A 19,504-nucleotide genomic window follows, 5' to 3' on the forward strand; every position below is an offset into this window, starting at 1 on the left:
CAGAGACCCCTAGGGGGTCTTCTGTGGGGGCCATGTTTCTCCCTGTGATGCTCAGTCATGGGGCTGTCACCCTAATGGTGCAATTGGCAAAGGGACACAGCTGGAGACGAGCTAGACTGACAGCTGCCTGAGTCCTTCAGCGCATTTCCGCTGGCACTGTGTCTGCCCCTGATGGTTTTATCCCCGCAGGAAACAGTCTGGGGAACTGGGCAGTAGATGCTAGGGAGCAGTCCTAATATTCAGGCACAGCAGGCTGAGAAAGCGGGAGGAGCATGAGCAAGTTTTCCTTCTCCCGCCTCAAAGCTGTCTTCCCACCGTCAGGCCCTGCGTGGCACAGCCCATCCAAGCCCCTCCTACCTTCTGGATACTTGTACTTTTCGGTGACATCCACGCGAGAGTTGCTGCCCACCGCCTTGGTACTGATGTACTTGCCGACGCTGTGAGTGTCTGAGGAGTTCTTCTTCAAGGCACCATTCGACTCGTAGATCCACGTGATGCGGTCGGCATTGACCTCCGCAAAGATGAAGGGCATGTCGAAGTCCCAGTCCACATTACCCTCTCGGATAGCGATCACCGAAGCAGGGCCGCACTGGAACACCCCTGGGGGCCAGGGTGCAGAGGTTGGATGTGTGCCAAAGCCAGACCCCTCTGCAACAGCCCGCCTCATAGCCTGCTCCTCTGGGGGCCCTCCCCACCGCCCAGCTCCCCTGCTTCTACCCCAAACTCCTTCAACCCTGATTGTCTGCTCTCCTCTTTGGGCACTCAGCAGGACCCTCTGGGGCTACTGTTATCTTGTGCAATAGCACTCTGGTCAGACTCCAGCTCCACAGAAGACAGCCCACTCCTGCATTCTGTAGGTGCATAATTTGTGCTAACCCCCTGCTTTCAATCTGTTTCCTAAAGAGGAAAGTCTGACTGTCTTGTGCTCAGGGCTGCTTCTTTTCTACTCTGCAAATCATTCTTCCCAAATCATCCCCCTATTTTGGAAGACTTCTCTGCAAACCCAGCCTACAGAGACGTCCTGCTTCTTTGGGCTCCCAAGCCCTGACCATCACCTCCCTTCTTGAGCACTCAGCATAGCTAGCTCAGACAGATAGGTAGGTAGGTGGGTGGATACATGGAGAAATGGACAGATAGGTAGATAGATTCATAGATGGATGGGTGGATGGAAGGACATAAATGTGGATACAGGTATAGATACACAGATACAGTTTCCTTCATGAAGTGCCCAGATGATAAAAAGTAAGTTACAGCAGAATAGAAGAATATTATTCCATTTGTGTTTATAAAACAAACACACACACTTTTATATGCCTGAAACAGTGACAGTGACTTTCAGCTTTTTTTTTTTTTTTTTTTACCATGATCTCTAGAAATAAGTTTTTACATCATGGCACATATGTGGTCCTGAAACAAAAATCCCACAGGAAAATTCTTATTCTTAATGTCCAATACACTCTGATAGTTTCTTTTTCTTTCCTTTCCTCACTCCTTTCCATGCTATTCTATTTCATTTCTTAAAACAATGGTCACAACCCATTAACTTGATTTTATAACCACTAATGAGTTGCAGTGAGAAGTTTGAATAGTGGCCTAGAAAATATCTGGAAGTTACCCTCCTCACACCCAAGTTCCCCGAATCTCATTGCTTCTGGTAGACATGTTGCAGCAAGGGAGGGGGTAAGACCTCATTTTCATTGTAAATCTTTTAGGAACGAATTGAATTTTTTTTAACCATTTTTAACCATGCATATATGACTTTTATAATTTTTTTAAGTTTGAAAGAAACAATTGAAAATGAAGGCAATGGATAAGAATGCTCTGGAAATCAGGGAAGGGACGAGGAAAGGTTCCCAGAGAGCCCAATGCCCGAGATCTGATGGGAGAGTGGCCATCAGGGGCAGGGAAGGGCCAGCCTGCGAGAAGGTGAGCTCAGCCTGGCGGGGGACACCCAGAAGGTGAGAGGGGTGCTGGGGACCGTGACCACAGAGGCCTGAAGCTGAGCCAGGGAATCTGGACTAAATCCCAAGGCAAAGGGACACGGAAGGTTTCTATGCTGGGAGGGATGGGCTACTAGAGGCTGTGTGGGAGAATCTGTTGGCAGGGACAGTTCCCTTCCCTATTGCCGGCCATGGGCCAGGGCCTTTGCAGCAGTCATGTGAGAGCAGGGATGGCAGTCATTTAAACAGCAGCCTGAACTAAGCCAATTAAGAGGAAATCTACTTTGAAAATGCTTCTGTTTTAATCCCTCTCTGCACCCCCAAAGGCAGAGAAGATTTAGGTGATCTTGCTGTGCCGCTTTCCACCGTTGTAAAGATTGAGAAGTCATGACTTAGAGCCAAACCCAGAGAAGGGGGGCACTGGCAGGCTGACGGAAGAGTGGTTACCTTGGCTTCTCTCCTGAGGGGTGGCGTCCAGAACCTGCCATCCGTTGTACGAAGGGCCCAGGTCAGGCCGCACAAACCAGGCTTCATTCCAGACGTGGAAATTCCTGCAGACAGAGCCACACACTGCAGAGCTTGGCCAAGGCCACACAGCAGAGGAATGGCGAAGCGCCACATCTCTGACCTGGCAGGGCAGCGCCCTCGCACTCAAGTGAGTTTACTCTGGGCCAGCTATTGCGCTAGACCTCGGCGAGCACTGTCTCCTCAAATTCTCACAGCACGGTTAAATGGGTACTGTTTTCATGCTCATCTCATAAAAGGGGAAACTGAGGCTCAGAGAAGTCAAGCGGCTAACAATGCAAAGTTAAAGTGTGGCCCCAGGTATGCCTAACTCCAAAATCACCATGTTCTCCTGCCTTTCTGAGGAGCAGAATGGATCTAGGTTAGAGCCAAGACCCAGCGAGCAAACCCACACAGCTTTCTCTTGCGCATCCTGCTGGGGTACACTACTGTATTTCATGTGGGATGAAAGTGAATGGGGTGCAGCAAGAGTGACAGGTCTGGCTAAGAGCCACAGAGCCCTGAGGTTGAGGTCTGGATAGAAGAATGCACATGCCGGTCCTAAATGCTCTAAATCAGTGGCGCCCTCATCTCCCAATCTGCAGGCTCTCAGTCATTGGCCCCCGCCCTCACCAGGTGTAAACAGTTATCCAAAGCTTTCTTCATTCTTTATTCTTCCCTCTATTCTCCTCCTCTCCAATACCACAACAACCACATTAACGTTGGCAGTTTTGGGTCCAACTTGGAAGAAAATGTAAGTCTGACATAAACTCAAGTTCTATTCAACTTGAAAAAAATTTTTTTATATTCCTGAGGTGGAAAAGATAGTTTTAAGTAGAGAACCGACTTCAGAATGATACATATGACTAGGTAAAAATATTAAGCTTTCATATACCAAGTAAACAAAGAGACTATAGTTCTGTTTCCAGCATGGAAGAATAAGCTCATAATGGATAGTCTCTTGTGCAAAAACAACAAACTGACAAAAGATAACTATCTGGGAGTAAACAAAGTAGGAGGATTTTGGAAGGGTGTCAAAACTTTGAGGAAGAGACTAGCATGGAGCGAGTTGTGCTTTGGTGACCTTGCTCCTAAGGACAAGCTGCAGTAGATGGACAGTGCAGGGCAGTAAAAGTTCCAACAGACAGTCCACTTCTTTCTGACCTGAGGAGTTAAGAAACAAACTCTGGGTTAACTAGAATCACTAGAGGGTGTGGCAGAAATCTTGGAAAGGAGAGTCGGAAAGTGGAACATAGATTTGTGTATTAACTCTGCCTAAGCTTCTGGGTGACCCCTGAGCTAGGCATATACAAGGCAAACCACAAACAGTCCAGATAAAAATTTAAAAAATGAACTGAAACTTGAGCTGCTGCCTACCGCAGGTGAGACAGAGTTTGCAGTTTGAGTGTACCCCAGGTAGGCTCCTAAGACAAAATGCAGAATCAAGACATAGCCAATGACCAGGATACAATCCCCAATTAATGAACATCCAAAGAACCAGAAAAATGTCACTTATCCTCAAGGCAAAAGACAATCAACAGAAATTAACCCGTAGATAATCCAGATGTTAGAATTACTGGGTAAAGACTTTAAAGCAGTTATGATAATTATGATCAATGGAGTAAAGGGAAATATGCTCATAACAAATGGAAAGAGGAACCTCTTAGCAGAAAAACAGAAAATATAGAAAAAGAACCAAATGGGTAATTTTAACTGGAAAAAAGTCCAGTATCTGAAATTAATTCAATGGATGGCTTACTAGCAGGATAGAGATAACAGATGAAAGAGTAAACTTGAAGTCAGATCAGTATAAAGTATCCAGTCTGAAGAAGAGAGAGGAAAAAAGGTTGAAAAAATCAATAAAATAGGGAAAATATATGCAACATGTATACTAGACAGTTACTATAATGAATATTATAAAGTATTTACAAATCAATAAGATATGAAAGAACCTGTTTCCAGGTGGCTCAGTGATAAAGCCAGATTCTCCTATCTGCAATGCAGGAGACATAGGTTTGATCCATGGGTAAGGAAGATCCCCTGGAGAAGGAAATGGCAACCCACTCCAATATTCTTGTCTGGGAAATTCCATGGACAGATAAACCTGGTTGGCTGCAGTCTTTGGTGTTACAAAAAAGTTAGGAACTAAAAACAACAAGACGCAAAAGAAGTCAAACATGCCAATAATGGACAATGAACAGGCAATTTTCATAAGGAATAAAAATGATCACTAAACATATGAAGATAGTTTTAACTCCACCACAATTAAAAGAAAATTAAGGCTGATTTGTGTTGTTGTATGGCAGAAAACATGATAACATTGTAGAGCATTTATCCTCCAATAAAAAATTAAAATGACAAAGAGATATTATCACACCTATTAGACCGACAAAGATGAAAGCACAGGATGATACCCATTGCTGTGTGGGCAAACAAGCACTGTCATATGCTACTGGTGGGAGTTTAAATGTGTATGACATCTGTGAAAGGCAATTTGGTAATCAGCGTGAAAAACCTTAAAAAATCTACATACCCACTGAACCAGTAATTCCACTTCCAGAAATTTCTCCTATAAAACCCCTCACATACATGCACATGGATGTACGTGGGAAAATGTTCACTAAAACATTGTTTGTAATAGCAAAAATAATGGAGGAAATGTTTACCAATAAGGCGATGGTTAGATAAATTGTGACACAACCATCCAACAGAATATCATGCAGCTGTCCAAAAGAATGAGCAAAAAAAAAAAAAAAAAAACAACTTTTAAAAATCACAAAGTAAATAAAATTAATGTACCTTATATAAAAAAATAAATACATGGAAAAAAAAAAGAACGAGCAAAATCAATCTAGCATTTACATAGAAAGATGTCTAAATTATATCACCAAGTAAGAAAACTGCAGATGGTGATTGCCGCCATGAAATTAAAAGACGCTTACTCCTTGGAAGAAAAGTTATGACCAACCTAGATAGCATATTCAAAAGCAGAGACATTACTTTGCCGACTAAGGTCCGTCTAGTCAAGGCTATGGTTTTTCCTGTGGTCATGTATGGATGTGAGAGTTGGACTGTGAAGAAAGCTAAGCACCAAAGAATTGATGCTTTGGAACTGTGGTGTTGGAGAAGACTCTTGAGAGTCCCTTGACTGCAAGGAGATCCAACCAGTCCATTCTGAAGGAGATTAGCCCTGGGAATTCTTTGGAAGGAATGATGCTAAAGCTGAAACTCCAGTACTTTAGACACCTCATGCGAAGAGTTGACTCATTGGAAAAGACTCTGATGCTGGGAGGGATTGAGGGCAGGAGGAGAAGGGGACGACCGAGGATGAGATGGCTGAATGGCATCACTGACTCGATAGACGTGAGTCTGAGTGAACTCCGGGAGTTGGTGATGGACAGGGAGGCCTGGCGTGCTGCGATTCATGGGGTCGCAGAGTCGGACACGACTGAGTGACTGAACTGAACTGAACTGAACTGAAGAAAAATTACAAGAGTGTGTATGTGTATGCATAAGCTTATAAAAATATATACTGATATGATGAACCTATTTTGATTTAGAAAATATATATTCTTGAGATTTCTTACAATTGTGAAAAAAAATCATCATAAAAAAGTAGTGGAAGTCCCCCATAACTCCATTATCTTAGATAACCACAGTTTAAGTAATGGTTTGGTGTTAAGTATTGTGCATATGGGCAGATTTTGATGCATATGCACTAAGCTGTACCTTATTTATTTCTGCAATGTTTTCATTTTCTATAATGAAAATCACTTATTACTTCTATAATTCTGAAATTACAAAATATGTGTGTTAAGTTGTTTCAGTCGTGTCTGACTCTGTGACCCCATGGAGTTGTAGCCCGCCAGGCTCTTCTGTCCATGGGATTTTCCAGGCAAGAATACTGGAGTGTGTTGCTATGCCCTCCTCCAGGGGATTTTTCCAATCCAGGCATTGAACCCTCATCTCTGAAGGCTTCTGCACTGGCAGGCAGTTCTTTACCACTAGCACCACCTGGGAAGCTCTAATTACAAAATAAATGAATATTTTAACATATGTATGTTATATAAACACTAATAGCTAACACAGTTAAGTATCAACACAGAATAATACTAAGTGTCTGCATTATATCTTAAGCTTCACAGTGTTCTTATAAGGGAAGATAAGAATAAGTGTTATCCTCTTTCGACAATTCTGGAAACTGAGGCATAGAGAAGTAAAGTGACTTGTTCAAGGTCTCAAAGTCAGTAAACAGGCAGAATGGGATTTTAACCCAGGCAGAAGGGCTGCAATGTCCCTGCTTTAACTACCAAATGACATTCTCTCTAAATTTTAATGTATTGATACAGGAAGATATTAAATGTTATAAAACAGGCCATTTAATTTGGTCCCATTTGGGTAATGATTACTTAACACACATACATCTGATGTGTGTGAGTATAAACAGCGTGAATGTCTGGAAGGCTCTAACTCGTAATATTATTAGCGTTTTCTTTGGGTAGCTATATTACTATAACTCTCATTAATTTATTTTTTATTGTTTTGTAATCAGGAAAAACTGTTTTCATTTTACATGTTGTAAAATGAAACTTGCAAGCCTTTCCGTAGGGACCAGATCCAGAGTTCTACACTATACAGTTGTCAAGAGTTAGAAGTGCTTCCTAAGTACCTATCAGGTGCATTATGGCCCTGCTGGATTTTCTAGGGGAAAGGGGAAGAGCTAAAAAGTCAGTTCCAAAACAAGACAGAAGGGATAAGGCCATGAGAGGTGAACAAATAATGAAAAAATATCAACCAATGATAGGAGTGCGAAGAACGCAATCCCTTACTCACTGCTGTAATGAAACATAGCTCATTACAAAATTTCTGGAAGGCAATAGCAATAGGTGTCATAAGCATTTAAAATGTTCATTCTCTAACCTAGGATATGCCATTTCTAGGAATCTTTCTTATAGGACTAATCACTGAAATGTTCAAGATTTCCATACAACAATGCTTGTTACAGTGTTATTTAAAGTAGGAAAAAAAGGGGGAACAGATAGGTAACATAGGGAATAGGAAACAGTTTACCATTATAGTGGGAAAAGAGATAATGGCTTAACATTCAATGGAATATAATACATTAAAAATCTTATTTTTGAAGATTAATGACATTGGGAAAATGTTCATAATACCCTGTTTAGTCAAAAATACATGGTTTAAAACTATGAAGTGGTTGGTTTCCAAGTACGGGGAAAAGCAGGATGTGTCTATTACATGCTCTGTCTTGTGCCCAAGTCTTATAAAATGCATGATCCCAGTTCTATAAAAACAACAACTCATAAAGATTGCATAGGAAACTAGCAAATATTTAAAGTATGTGAACAATAGGATTATAGATGATTTTTACTTCTTTATATGTTTTGTGAGATTTCCTACAGTTGTAGGGGAAAAAAGGCATCATAAAAATTATCTCCAGGCAGACCCACAAAATCTTTTTTGGGCCCTTAAATTCGGTTATATTTTACCCAGGAGAAAGCAGGAGGAGTGTGGGAAGATGATCTTAGAAGGGTGAGAGGGAAAGAGAGGAAGGGAAAACAGTAAGGACACCAAATTTCAGATTCATTTTGTTTCTGGCAGAGAACCTTAGGAGAAGGGTGAGTTGGTAAAGAAATACAGGTGAGTAGCTATGTTTGAATACTTATTTGCAAGGCAAGAATTTAAGACAAAATAGATAACAAGCACATCCTGGTTCCTCCCTTGTTTGAAAGCCAGCACTTTGCTCACACTTACTTGGATGTATGTGCCTTTCAAGTGCATCATCAAGCACGTGCTGGTTTGTTCCTGGTTGTGGGCCACACTCTTTCCCACCTCCCAACCTTGGGCTCCGCTCCTGTCTTGAGTGTTTCCCCAGTAAGAGTGCAGGAAAGTGCAAACTGAAGCATTTATTTTATAAGAAGCTAATCTCTGCCTCTCCTGCTCATCCATTCAAGTCAATTCTAATTTGATCTTTGAAGCTTCTAAACCACTGTCCCTAGAGACTGCAACTGAGTTATGCTGACCTTTGAATTCATGGGGTTAGGGGACCCTCTCTAGATGTGACCCAGATTTCCACCACTTATGCTGATAAAAGCTTATTTGTCTTTCCAAATGCAGTTCAGATACAAACTCCTTCAAAAAATCTTGTCCTAACATACTCAAGAAAATTAGAGATACCAAGGCAACATTTCATGCAAAGATGGGCTTGATAAAGGACAGAAATGGTATGGACCTAACAGAAGCAGAAGATATTAAGAAGAGGTGGCAAGAATACACAGAAGAACTGTACAAAAAAGATCTTTACGATCCAGATAATTATGATGATGTGATCACTCACCTAGAGCCAGACATCCTGGAATGTGAGGTCAAGTGGGCCTTAGGAAGCATCACTACAAACAAAGCTAGCAGAGGTGATGGAATTCCAGTTGAGTTATTTCAAATCCTAAAAGATGATGCTGTGAAAGTGCTGCACTCAATATGCCAGCAAATTTGGAAAACTCAGCAGTGGCCACAGGACTGGAAAAGGTCAATTTTCATTCCAATCCCAAAGGAAGGCAATGCCAAAGAATGTTCAATTCTACCACACAATTGCACTCATCTCACACGCTAGCAAAGTAATCCTCAAAATTCTCCAAGCTAGGCTTCAACAGCATGTGAACCAAGAACTTCCAAATGTTCAAGCTGGTTTTAGAAAAGGTAGAGGAACCAGCAAATTGCCAACATCTGCTGGATCATCAAAAAAGCAAGAGAGTGAAAAACATTTACTTCTGCTTTATTGACTATGCTAAAGTCTTTGACTGTGTGGATCACCGCAAACTGTGGAAAATTCTGAAAGAAATGGGAATACCAGACCACGTGACCTGCTTCCTGAGAAATCTGTATGCAGGTCAGGAAGCAACAGTTAGAACTAGACATGGAACAACAGACTGGTTCCAAATAGGAAAAGGAATATGACAAGGCTGTATATTGTTACCTTGCTTATTTAACTTATATGCAGAGTACATCATGAGAAATGCTGGGCTGGAGGAAGCACAAGATGGAATCAAGATTGCTGGGAGAAATATCAATAACCTCAGATATGCAGATGACACCACCCTTATGGCAGAAAGTGAAGAAGAACTAAAGAACCTCTTGATGAAAGTGAAAGAGGAGAGTGAAAAAGTTGGTTTAAAGCTCAACATTCAGAAAACTAAGATCATGGCATCCAGTCCCATCACTTCATGGCAAATGGAGGGGGAAACAGTGGAAACAGTGTCTGACTTTGCTTTTTTGGGTTCCAAAATCATGCAGATGGTGACTGCAGCCATAAAATTAAAAGATGCTTACTCTTGGAAGGAAAGTTATGACCAACCTAGACAGCATATTAAAAAGCAGAGACATTACTTTCCCAAGAAGGCCCATCTAGTCAAGGCTATGGTTTTTCCAGTAGTCGTGCATGGATGTGAGAGTTGGACTCTAAAGAGAGCTGAGTGCTGAAGAATTGATGCTTTTGAACTGTGGTGTTGGAGAAGACTCTTGAGAGTCCCTTGGACTGCAAGGAGATCCAACCAGTCCATCCTAAAGGAGATTAGTTCTAAGTGTTCATTGGAAGGACTGACGTTGAAGCTGAAACTCCAATACTTTGGCCACCTGATGTAAAGAGCTGACTCATTTGAAAAGACCCTGATGCTGGGAAAGATTGAAGGCAGGAGGAGAAGGGGACAACAGAAGATGAGATGGTTGGATGGCATCACCAACTCAATGGATATGAGTTTGGACAAACTCCGGGAGTTGGTGATGGACAGGGAAGCCTGGCATGCTGCAGTCCATGGGGTCGCAAAGAGTTGGACACAACTGAGCGACTGAACTGAACTGAACTGAACATACTCAGAGAGTGCCAACCCTACCTCTATACTATCTCTGATATAACTTTTGTTCCACAATCATCTAGCTTCCTGTGCAGCTGGAACTCCTCTACTGAGGTTCATGTATCTCACTCTGCTTGGTGCCCAGTGTCCAGTGCAGGGTCTGACGTGCAGTTCATGCATCATGCTCTCTGAATTGAATTGTTCTGGAACCCTGCCACTCTTACAGCCTTGGTTTCCTTGCTGTGGGTCTAAGCAAGCTGCTCCAGGTACTTTGGGGACTGGCTAACTAGTAGTGGAGGCTGGTGGTCACAGAGAGATAGATGCCTTAGGAGTTAGGGCTCATGTGGGGGTGTGGGTTATGACAGTTCTTATCCATTACTGACCAACACCACTTCCCCGACCACAAGAATGGGCAATCTCCATTTGCCTTCCACCTCTGAGCTCTGTAAAGGCTACAAATAGAGTCAAATCTGTGACTTGAGAAACTGGGGGATCAAGTCAAATGAACCAAGAAAACAAGCCAGAAATGTCAAGATTAAGATAACTTTGGCCAAACTTTTCTAAAACATTTGTTTGCAGGCTTCAGAGACCTCCTTCACAGTGGTACAGAGGGGAGCCGTAGTAAAGAAGCTTTTCCCAGAGTGTCCCGACTCGAAAGAAGCGAAAACTCCAGAGCCTTGTGCCTTTTAAGTCAAACCGCTGGCATGAGCAGAAAGGCTTAGAAGGAAACGGACCCCACTGGATGCTATAATGTGACTCAAAGAGAGCTCTAGAAGAAATTGCTGAGGTCCCCTGACCTAGCCCTTCATTTTACAGATAGGAAACTGAGGTACAGAAAGTTAAGGAACTTACATAAAGTTAGACCCTTATTGAGAGCACCCAAATGTCTTCAGCTGTTTACCAGTGCTTCTCCCTGGGCCTCTGGTTTCTCGGTTACGAGATAAGTGGGTCCCTCTCTAAGATCCCTCAGAGATCTTAACGCTCTTTGACTTGGAATAGTCCTATTGACAGACACCTGTGTTCACCTCCAGCTTGGACATTATTTCAGTTCTACTTTGGGCAAATCGTTTCTCCCCACTGAATCCTGAGATAGCATCTAGTGTCATAGAACATTTTCATTTTCCACCTAAGTGTGAACCAAAGAACCCAGATTCTTCAGCTGGTTGGTGTCCAGCCACTGCCCCAACCCCTATTCTGGAAAATCTCAAGTTATGCGGTCAGGTTTCTCAAACATCAGTCAGGAATAGTGATAATATTCTTTGGCATCTCTCTGGTGCTTCATAGTTTACAAAGTGGCCTGGGTTCAAATCCATGCTCCACTGTTTCCAAGTTATCTGCCCTTGAATGAATGACACTATGTCTCAGGTTCCTCAGCTGTAAAATGGGGTGATCACAATAGCGCCTATTTCATTGTTCCTGAAGAGTACATGCAGGCATTCAGAAAGGGACCTGAAGCACAATTGCTCAGCAAATTATTAGTTGCTGCTGTTTTTATTATTAAGCATTCTCAGGTGCTTAACCTCACTTGATCCTTACATTCTATTACTTTAGGCAAATCTGAACAAGGTTCTAAAAGCTTTTAATAATTGCAACATACAGATTCAGATCGAAGAATTTCTGTCCAAACTCAAACTGTCCTTTTAATAATAGGCAAGGAAAAAAAATAGGTTAGTAATTTCACTCCAGGCAGAAAATGACTTGTGAGCTAATTCCCTCCAACCCCTGGCAGGAACCATGTTGAAGGGACTCTTGGGAGGTGTAGCTCTAACTCAAAAAGTAGGGTAAGCTGAAGATTCACAGAATCAAAAAGTTAAAGAGGCTTAAGTGAACATCTAGTTCCAAGGCAACATTTACATTTCACTGATGGGGAAACTGGGGGTCAGAAAGATGGAGTGGCTTATACAAGTTCTAGAGCTGGATGGTGAGTGGGACTGGAACTGGGGCTCAGGAATCCCTGTGTACACACCATCCAGTGCTGGTTCCTCACCCATAGTTGCAGGGAAAAGGGGGAAGAGAAGGAATGTTCAGCACCCACTGCTTTCTGAGGAGGGTTCTGATGAGGAACCCCAGGAAAAATCAGAGTTTTACGGCCTGACACTCTGCAGCAAAGCCAACAGAAATGACAGTAGGGACTGTCTCCAGGGGTCCACACTTGCCCCAGGGTGATTACATTTAGAATAAATTATGAAGCTAATGTGTAGCATGAACCCGTAACCAAGAGATCTCAGGTCTAATTCCAAATTCAGCTTAAAGGCCCCAACTTTCTGTTCCCAGCAGGCCTTCCTTGATGGCCCCCTCCCTGAGTTCCCACAGTACTAACTGTCTGACACACAGCTGGCACACTGCATCACTAAATAGTCTCTAATGGCCTCCCCACTTTTTGTCCCCTAACAGCACCAGACGTGCTCTCAGCAGAAGGACTGAGCCTCGTGCTCTCTGACCCCTCTGCAGTTCCTAGTATACAGAATAATCACAGAAGGGTTAAGCCGAAGAGGGCCACTCTCCCCAAAATCAGTCATCTTGTTGGAACAAGCATCTCTTTTTCTAAAGGAAGACAAAGCCAGGAATGGCATTGTCCCAAGGATCAGAAAAGGTTGCAATGGGATTTTGGACACAATAACAAAAGGAAAAAACAGGGAGAAGAAAAGACATTCATTTATGAGAAGTTGGAAAACAAAACCTCACTGTAAGTAGCAGCGTCACTAGAGAGAACATTATGTGTGTGTAGATTAAGGAAGAACATTTGAAATAAACTTTCTCTCCCCCATTAAACCCTAGCATCCATGTGACCTTGGGTGAATTACATACACTTCCCTCCCTTCAGAGGGGAGAGGATGCTTACAGTATTCAGTGCCATTATTGGTGCGGGCTGTTGTTTATTTGTTTTAATATCTCTTTTGGTTAATTTTAATATTCCTTTGACTTTATTCTATTAGTTACCCTAAGTACATTTCAGTAAAGTTGCATCTACTTATTCTGGGAATAATAAGCAATAAAGAATTTTTTATACAGACTTTCTCAAAGTTGAACATCTGGAAAAAAGATGACATCTGTTATTAAGTTATCTAGAATACATATATTCACATGTATATGCATGTGAATGATTATTATATGTATATCCTTTGAAACGGATTCAAACAATGGATTATTGACATATGCATGTAGTACTTTATATACGTAGACATCTATGTGTATATACACATATAGACATAACTATTTTCAGTTGCCATCTGGTAATAACTTGTCATATGGTATAACCTTAAATAGCTGTAACAATATCTATTTTATGTATATAAGCAGCTATACAAAGTTATAGATATATGTCTGTAAGTTTTAGATAACCTCCTTTCAGTTGGCATATATTATATATCACACACATGTGCATGTCATATTTATGGTTTAGAAATATATATTTCCAGTTATAAAGTTTCCTATTTTCAGTTGAAATCCAGAATAAGCTAACATTTTATTCTAGCAATCAAGATACAAAGCAAGTGTATATATATATATATGAGAAAATATGTCACTTTTCTTTAAGAAAGCCCATCAAGTCATATGGGTTGCCCGAAATGACATACATTATTCTTCTTACTAGAAAATCAATGATTTTAATGTTTTGCTTCTAAAATATCATAGGGTCTAGGGGCCCCTATAAATTCAGGGCAGTTTCACAGAGCCCAGGAATCATATTTTTCACTGGTATCAGAGCCTTCATCTGGTGGCAAGATAAAATGGACCATCAGCGTTTGCAGAACTCTGAGAAGGGTTGTTTTGGGTCTTGCTAGCTTAGGCATTTCCATTCTACACTTGATCTTAGCCAAAAGGCTAAGATATGATAGCATTTCCATTCTAAACCATGTGTTGACATGGTACTTGCCTCCTGATTCCTGTTTGGAGCTGGTCCCAGGAGCTGGGGAGAGCTAGGGAGAAGCTGCTTGGATTTGGTGCTCAGAAAGGATCAGATACTCACCACACGCTATCACTGCCTTTTTCCACGGGCCGTCCCAAGGGGTCGTAGTAGACATCCACGCTGAGGTTTCTGTCTGTGTCATGAGCTGAGTTGAAGTTGGTGATCACTCGGGAGGGAATCCCCAAACATCGCAACACTGCAAGTCAAGGGCAGTCTGAGGACTCGAGGTGCAGTGGAGACAGTACCTGGGGGCACCCCACTGCTGCCCATCCATCCAGCAAAGGCACACCTCATCTAGAATACCTGTGTTGAGGGTTCCAGCAAAGACCCAGCACTGGCCGTACCGGACGGGCCTGAAGCCAGATCTTTGCCACTCCTTGAGGATCTCCACGCTGCCATTCCAGTTCCTAGGATCCCGGCCACCAGTGTAGCTACCGCTCCAGTTCCCAGAAATCACGCCATTGTCATCATTGGCATTGATCTGGGCAGGAATAAACCCCAAAGGAATCAGCACAGAGAGTGACAGGCAGAGTTCAGGCGGCAAGGTAAGGAGTCAAAGAAGGAAGCCAGGGAGACTCCCTCAAGTCTCTGTGTCTTTCTGGGCAATTTGGATGATAATTGTGATAATGGGTATCAAGAAGTTTATGAATTTGAAAGTGCTTTCCTTAACAGGCCATGCTTGCCCCTAATTCATATGTTATTCCCAGCTCACAGAGAAAATCAAGGCTCCATGGCTTGTCAGTGATGAAGCAGGGGTAGAAAATCAGCCTACAGTCAAGTCCTGGCCAGAACTCGCAGGCTGCTGCCACCTGACTTGGGGATCCATAGTTTGAAGCTCTCTTTTGGTGTCCTGGTCTTCTGAAAAGATCACTGTAAAACTTTAGCAACTAATTTATTCTTGAAAAGAATAAAGATGGACTTTCACTTTTCATCCATCCATTGATTCATTCACTCAGCTTAACGCATGATTCTTGTATTTGGGTGTTTTTGTGCATGCTCAATCACATCTGACTCTGCAATTCCATGCCAGGCTCCTCTGTCCATGGGATTTTCCAGGCAAGAAGACTGGAGTGGGTTGTCATTCCCATCTTCAGGGGATCTTCTTGACCCAGGGATCAAACCCATGTCTCCTGCTTCTCCTGCATTGGCAAGCAGACTCTTTACCACTGTGTCACCTGGGAAACCCTTGATTCTTGAATGAGTCACATGAAAAGAGCACTAGACTAGGAATCAAGAGACCTGAATCTCTTCGTCTGAGTCTTTTAGAGACTCATATTGAAATATTTAGGGACAGAATGATGTGATATCTGGAATTTATCACATAATGCATGAAGAAGGGGACACAGATGAATCAAGACTGGCCTTGGGTAGGTAATTGATGAAGCCGGTGACAGGCACATAGAAGTTCATTTTACTTTTTCCTCTACTTTTGTGAACGTCTGAACTTTTCTATAATAAAAAGTCAAAAGAGGGACTTCCCTGGTTGCCCGGTGGTTATAATCTGCCTTGCAATGTGGGAGATGTGGGTTTGATCCTTGGTCAGGGAACTAAGATCTCATGTGCCACAGACCAACTAAGCCGGGGAGCTGCACTGGGTCCAGGCACCACAACTAGAGAATCCGTGCACTGCAACAAAAGATGCACAACTGTGTGTCATGACTAAGACCCAAGGCAGCCAAATTTTTAAAAAACGTTAAAAGAGAAAGAAGAAGGAGAAACTTGAGTCACGAGCCTACCCTGGCTGCTTGTCAGCTGGTTGATTGTTGACAAGCTGATTCGTTCAAGCTCTCCTTCCAACACAGGGAACAGAAGGAGCAAGTATGCCCTCAGCTGTCTCCCAGCAGCCAGGTCTTCAGTTTATGAAACTGAGTAGCGTTTACCCCAACCTCACAGTGAGAACTGCTCCCTCTCTTTGTGGGGGTCACAAGGCAAGGCTTGTGAGAACCAGCAGTCTGGAAATGGAAGGATCCTTGCCCACGACCAGCTGACCCAGCCATCACAGCCCTTCTGTGTGCTGGGTGAGCTCTGCACCCCTTCCAGGACGGCCGGGCTGGAATTGCAGGATCAGGGCCACGGGGCTCCTTCAAGATGGAAGATTGCACGGCCCATCTCCATCTCTTGAGTCACAGGTGCTCCAGCCTCCAGTGTGGTAATCACAGGCTCATCTCTGACTGAAAGCCGAGTGTTTCAAAGCCCCACACAGGCCATAATTAGCTCGTGGTCCAGCCCAACCAGGAGGGCTGGAGAGAGAGCAGGGAGGTGCAGCTGAGGAGCCTGGCTCGGAGATCAAGTGTTTTGTCCCGAGGGCTGGAGTGAGTCAGCAGCTGCTGGAGCCAGCTGCCTCCCCCACCCTCTCCTGAGCTGAGGAGGCTCAACTTCCTAAGTTGCCTATACACCAGCTTTCCTAGACCTTGGCCTGGGCTTTAATCCCACCCTTCTAGGACCACTTGGTTTTCACAGTTCAGCCTGGGTCCACTCCCTCTCTGGACTCTTCCTGCCACCCTGGTTCCCATCATCTCCTCAGTGCCTCCACATTCTCTGGGCCTCCCCACACCTGTCCTGCCAGGTTCAAGTTAAGAAGCCCTGTCTGATGACCCCCAATATCTATCATGTAGTCAGGAGGTCGTTCAGTTAACCATGTAACTAGCTCATTAGCTTGGATATTCTCCAGCTCAAAAAAGACTGGAAATGCCTAGTCCATTAATCACACACACACACAAGTTGACACTTCTGAGTAACTGTTTAGTTTCAGAGGGTTAAAGTTCAAGAACTCTCTGACTTTTAGCTTTTTAGTTTATAACTTTTGAGCAGGTTATCCCTTGTTTGGACATTTTTCTGATGGAGAGGTTTTCTACCCACTGAGTATAGAGCATTCCCCCAGCATTCAGCTTGTGTATGTATCCAGCTAATGTGTGTGTTTGGATAGGTGGGGTAGGTTTCTCACGTGGAGGGAGTGGGTGAGTGAAGGTGGCCCCAGGCGGGCAGTTGGAGGCCTTATTCTGGCTGGACTCACTCGAAGGCTAAGTTGTGTATGATTCCCTCCAGCCCCCTGGCATCAGGTTCCCCATCTAGAAGACGACCGTGTCAACCTCTGCCCTCCCCGCTGGCACTCAAGCTCTCTGTGCTGAGGAGGGGATGGGTCAGAGCAAAGGAGCGTAGCCCCTTCCCCAGGAGCCCCAGGGATGGAGCTATGTCTCAGCTTTGTGTCCTTCCAGCCCTGGCAGACCCCCACAGATCAAGTCCTTGTCATCTGAGGAAGGCCTCACAATACAGTGGGAAGGGCTTGGGAGCCGGCAGCCTGGGTCTGGTTCTGCCTCTGCCACTCACTCCCGTGTGTCTCAGGCAAGTCCTTTAATTTAGAGGCGTGTCATACTCTGTGCGCACAAAATGGGGATGTAATAACCACCAACTTTATTTTGTGAGGCATCAACCAACAAGATGAGTGGTTGTGCCTAACCCATAGCTGAGTTTGATATAGGGGAACAACTAGTTATTATGGTTTTCTCATCACTCACCATTGCACTCAGAACCCGGCCAATATATTTGGGGTCGTTTCTGTGGGCCACATCCGTAGCAGGGTCACGGCGAAAATTTAGACTGTTATCCAGGACTGAGAGGCAAATGTTCAGAATGCCTTCTTCAAACTGTTCAAAATGGGGCCATATGTTACGATGAAAGAAATTACAAGTAGTATCAGCTAATTGAGGGCAAGGAGGCTATGCTGGTAAGAGCCACGGGCACTGCCCATATCTCCCCCCACTCCACGGCCCCCAGAACTGAGAGACTGAGGAACAATCACCCACCTGGCCTTTAACCCTGAAAACTCATCCAGACCTCTTGCTGTACACAAGGCCCTGTGCTGAGGCCCCTCAAGTTTAATGAGACTCCCTCACTGTTATGAACTTGAGAGCAGTTACTTGACCTGTCTGGGCCTCAATTTCACCAGCTGTATAACCAGGGATCAGGCTGAGCACATCTCAAAGTTTCCATCTGGTTCTTACATTGATCTCTAGCATATCACTTAGACTTTTGGGAACTGATTATAAAGTGTCTCACTAAAATTGGAATTTGAAGCCATTTTCACAAAATGGAGAAGGCCAAGCTCTTTCTTGCCTTTGAGTCTTCATATATGCTGTTCCTTCTTCCTCCAGTGCTTTTCCCCAAGATATCTGTCCAGCTCCCTTGCCTCCATTAAGTTTCTGATCCTAAGTTCCTTTCTAAGCAAGGCTCTCCCAGATCACCCCATCAAAAATATCCTCCCTTCCACCCCTCAGTGCACCCTATGCCCTTACCCACCCCACCCCTTTTTCTTCTTTTCTATGAAATTTAACACAGAACACAACATATAAAACTCAACATATATAATATATGGCATTATACTGAAGATAAAATACATGGCAGATATGCCCTGGTTGACTACAGAAAGGGGTCTGGACATGGCAGAATGTGCACCTGTCCACCCTCTGCTGGACATCCAAGGCACCCCACCCAAGGTACTTCATTGTAATGCTTCATCTGTCTGCTGGAAAGAAGGAAATATGGAGGGAATCCCTGGATGTGGCTAGCTGAGCAAACTCGGGAATTCTGTGGACTCAGACATCATAGTACTATAGGACCCTTGGAAGGTCGAATGCTCACACCAAGGAAATTTCATCACATTATGACACGGAATGAATAACAGAAACTATACTGTTGTGCAAGTCTCTACTGGGCCTTATCTTCGTTCATGTATCATGGTACCAATAACACATTGTTGCATCAATTTAGTTATGTGTCTGTTTTGCCCGTGAAAGTGTGACCTCTTCAAAGACATGAAATATGTCTTATCCATCTCCTGTATCCACAGAGGCACCTTGGCCCCTGGCACATAGTAGGTCATCAATGAATATCTTCTGAATGAATGAACAAATAAGAGGCAGGCAAATGGACAGATTTGGGAACTGCCACCTATCTGTGGGGTCTGCTGCGGAGCTTCTTTGGGTAGAATAGGGACATTACTGCCAGCCTCTATGACCCTTTTACCTGTCCGTAGTTCCAGCCAATCATGCCAATTCGATTTGTGCTTCCCACAAAGATGATGCCAGCATCTTCCTGAACATATTCCTCTCTCTCAGCATGGTTACTCATAAAGACACCATCAGCTGTTTGACACGAAAAAAACAGATAGTAGGGGATAGAGTCTTACAGAGAACTATAGAGACTCAACCTTGTCTCAGTCCTGAGTACCCACATGGTGGCTGGAGCAAGCCACATCTTCAACCCTTCCCCCAGCTCCATTGAGGAGT

At 43.6% G+C, this 19,504-nt stretch overlaps 1 protein-coding gene across 1 annotated transcript in view; it reads right to left on the reverse strand.

Moving 5' to 3' along the window:
- Positions 1–19,504, reverse strand: part of TGM3 (transglutaminase 3) — a 44,001-nt gene that overhangs the window by 10,410 nt on the left and 14,087 nt on the right. The window contains exons 4-9 of the mRNA XM_005688225.3: positions 19,242–19,360; positions 17,735–17,863; positions 14,523–14,700; positions 14,280–14,415; positions 2,388–2,491; positions 358–600 (exon numbers count right to left, since the gene is read on the reverse strand). Of these exons, the coding sequence (XP_005688282.2) occupies positions 358–600; positions 2,388–2,491; positions 14,280–14,415; positions 14,523–14,700; positions 17,735–17,863; positions 19,242–19,360 (909 nt within the window). The remainder of the gene's footprint in view (positions 1–357; positions 601–2,387; positions 2,492–14,279; positions 14,416–14,522; positions 14,701–17,734; positions 17,864–19,241; positions 19,361–19,504) is intronic.

Source organism: Capra hircus, chromosome 13, assembly GCF_001704415.2.
Source record: "Capra hircus breed San Clemente chromosome 13, ASM170441v1, whole genome shotgun sequence".
In the NCBI taxonomy this organism is placed as follows: Eukaryota; Metazoa; Chordata; class Mammalia; order Artiodactyla; family Bovidae; genus Capra; species Capra hircus.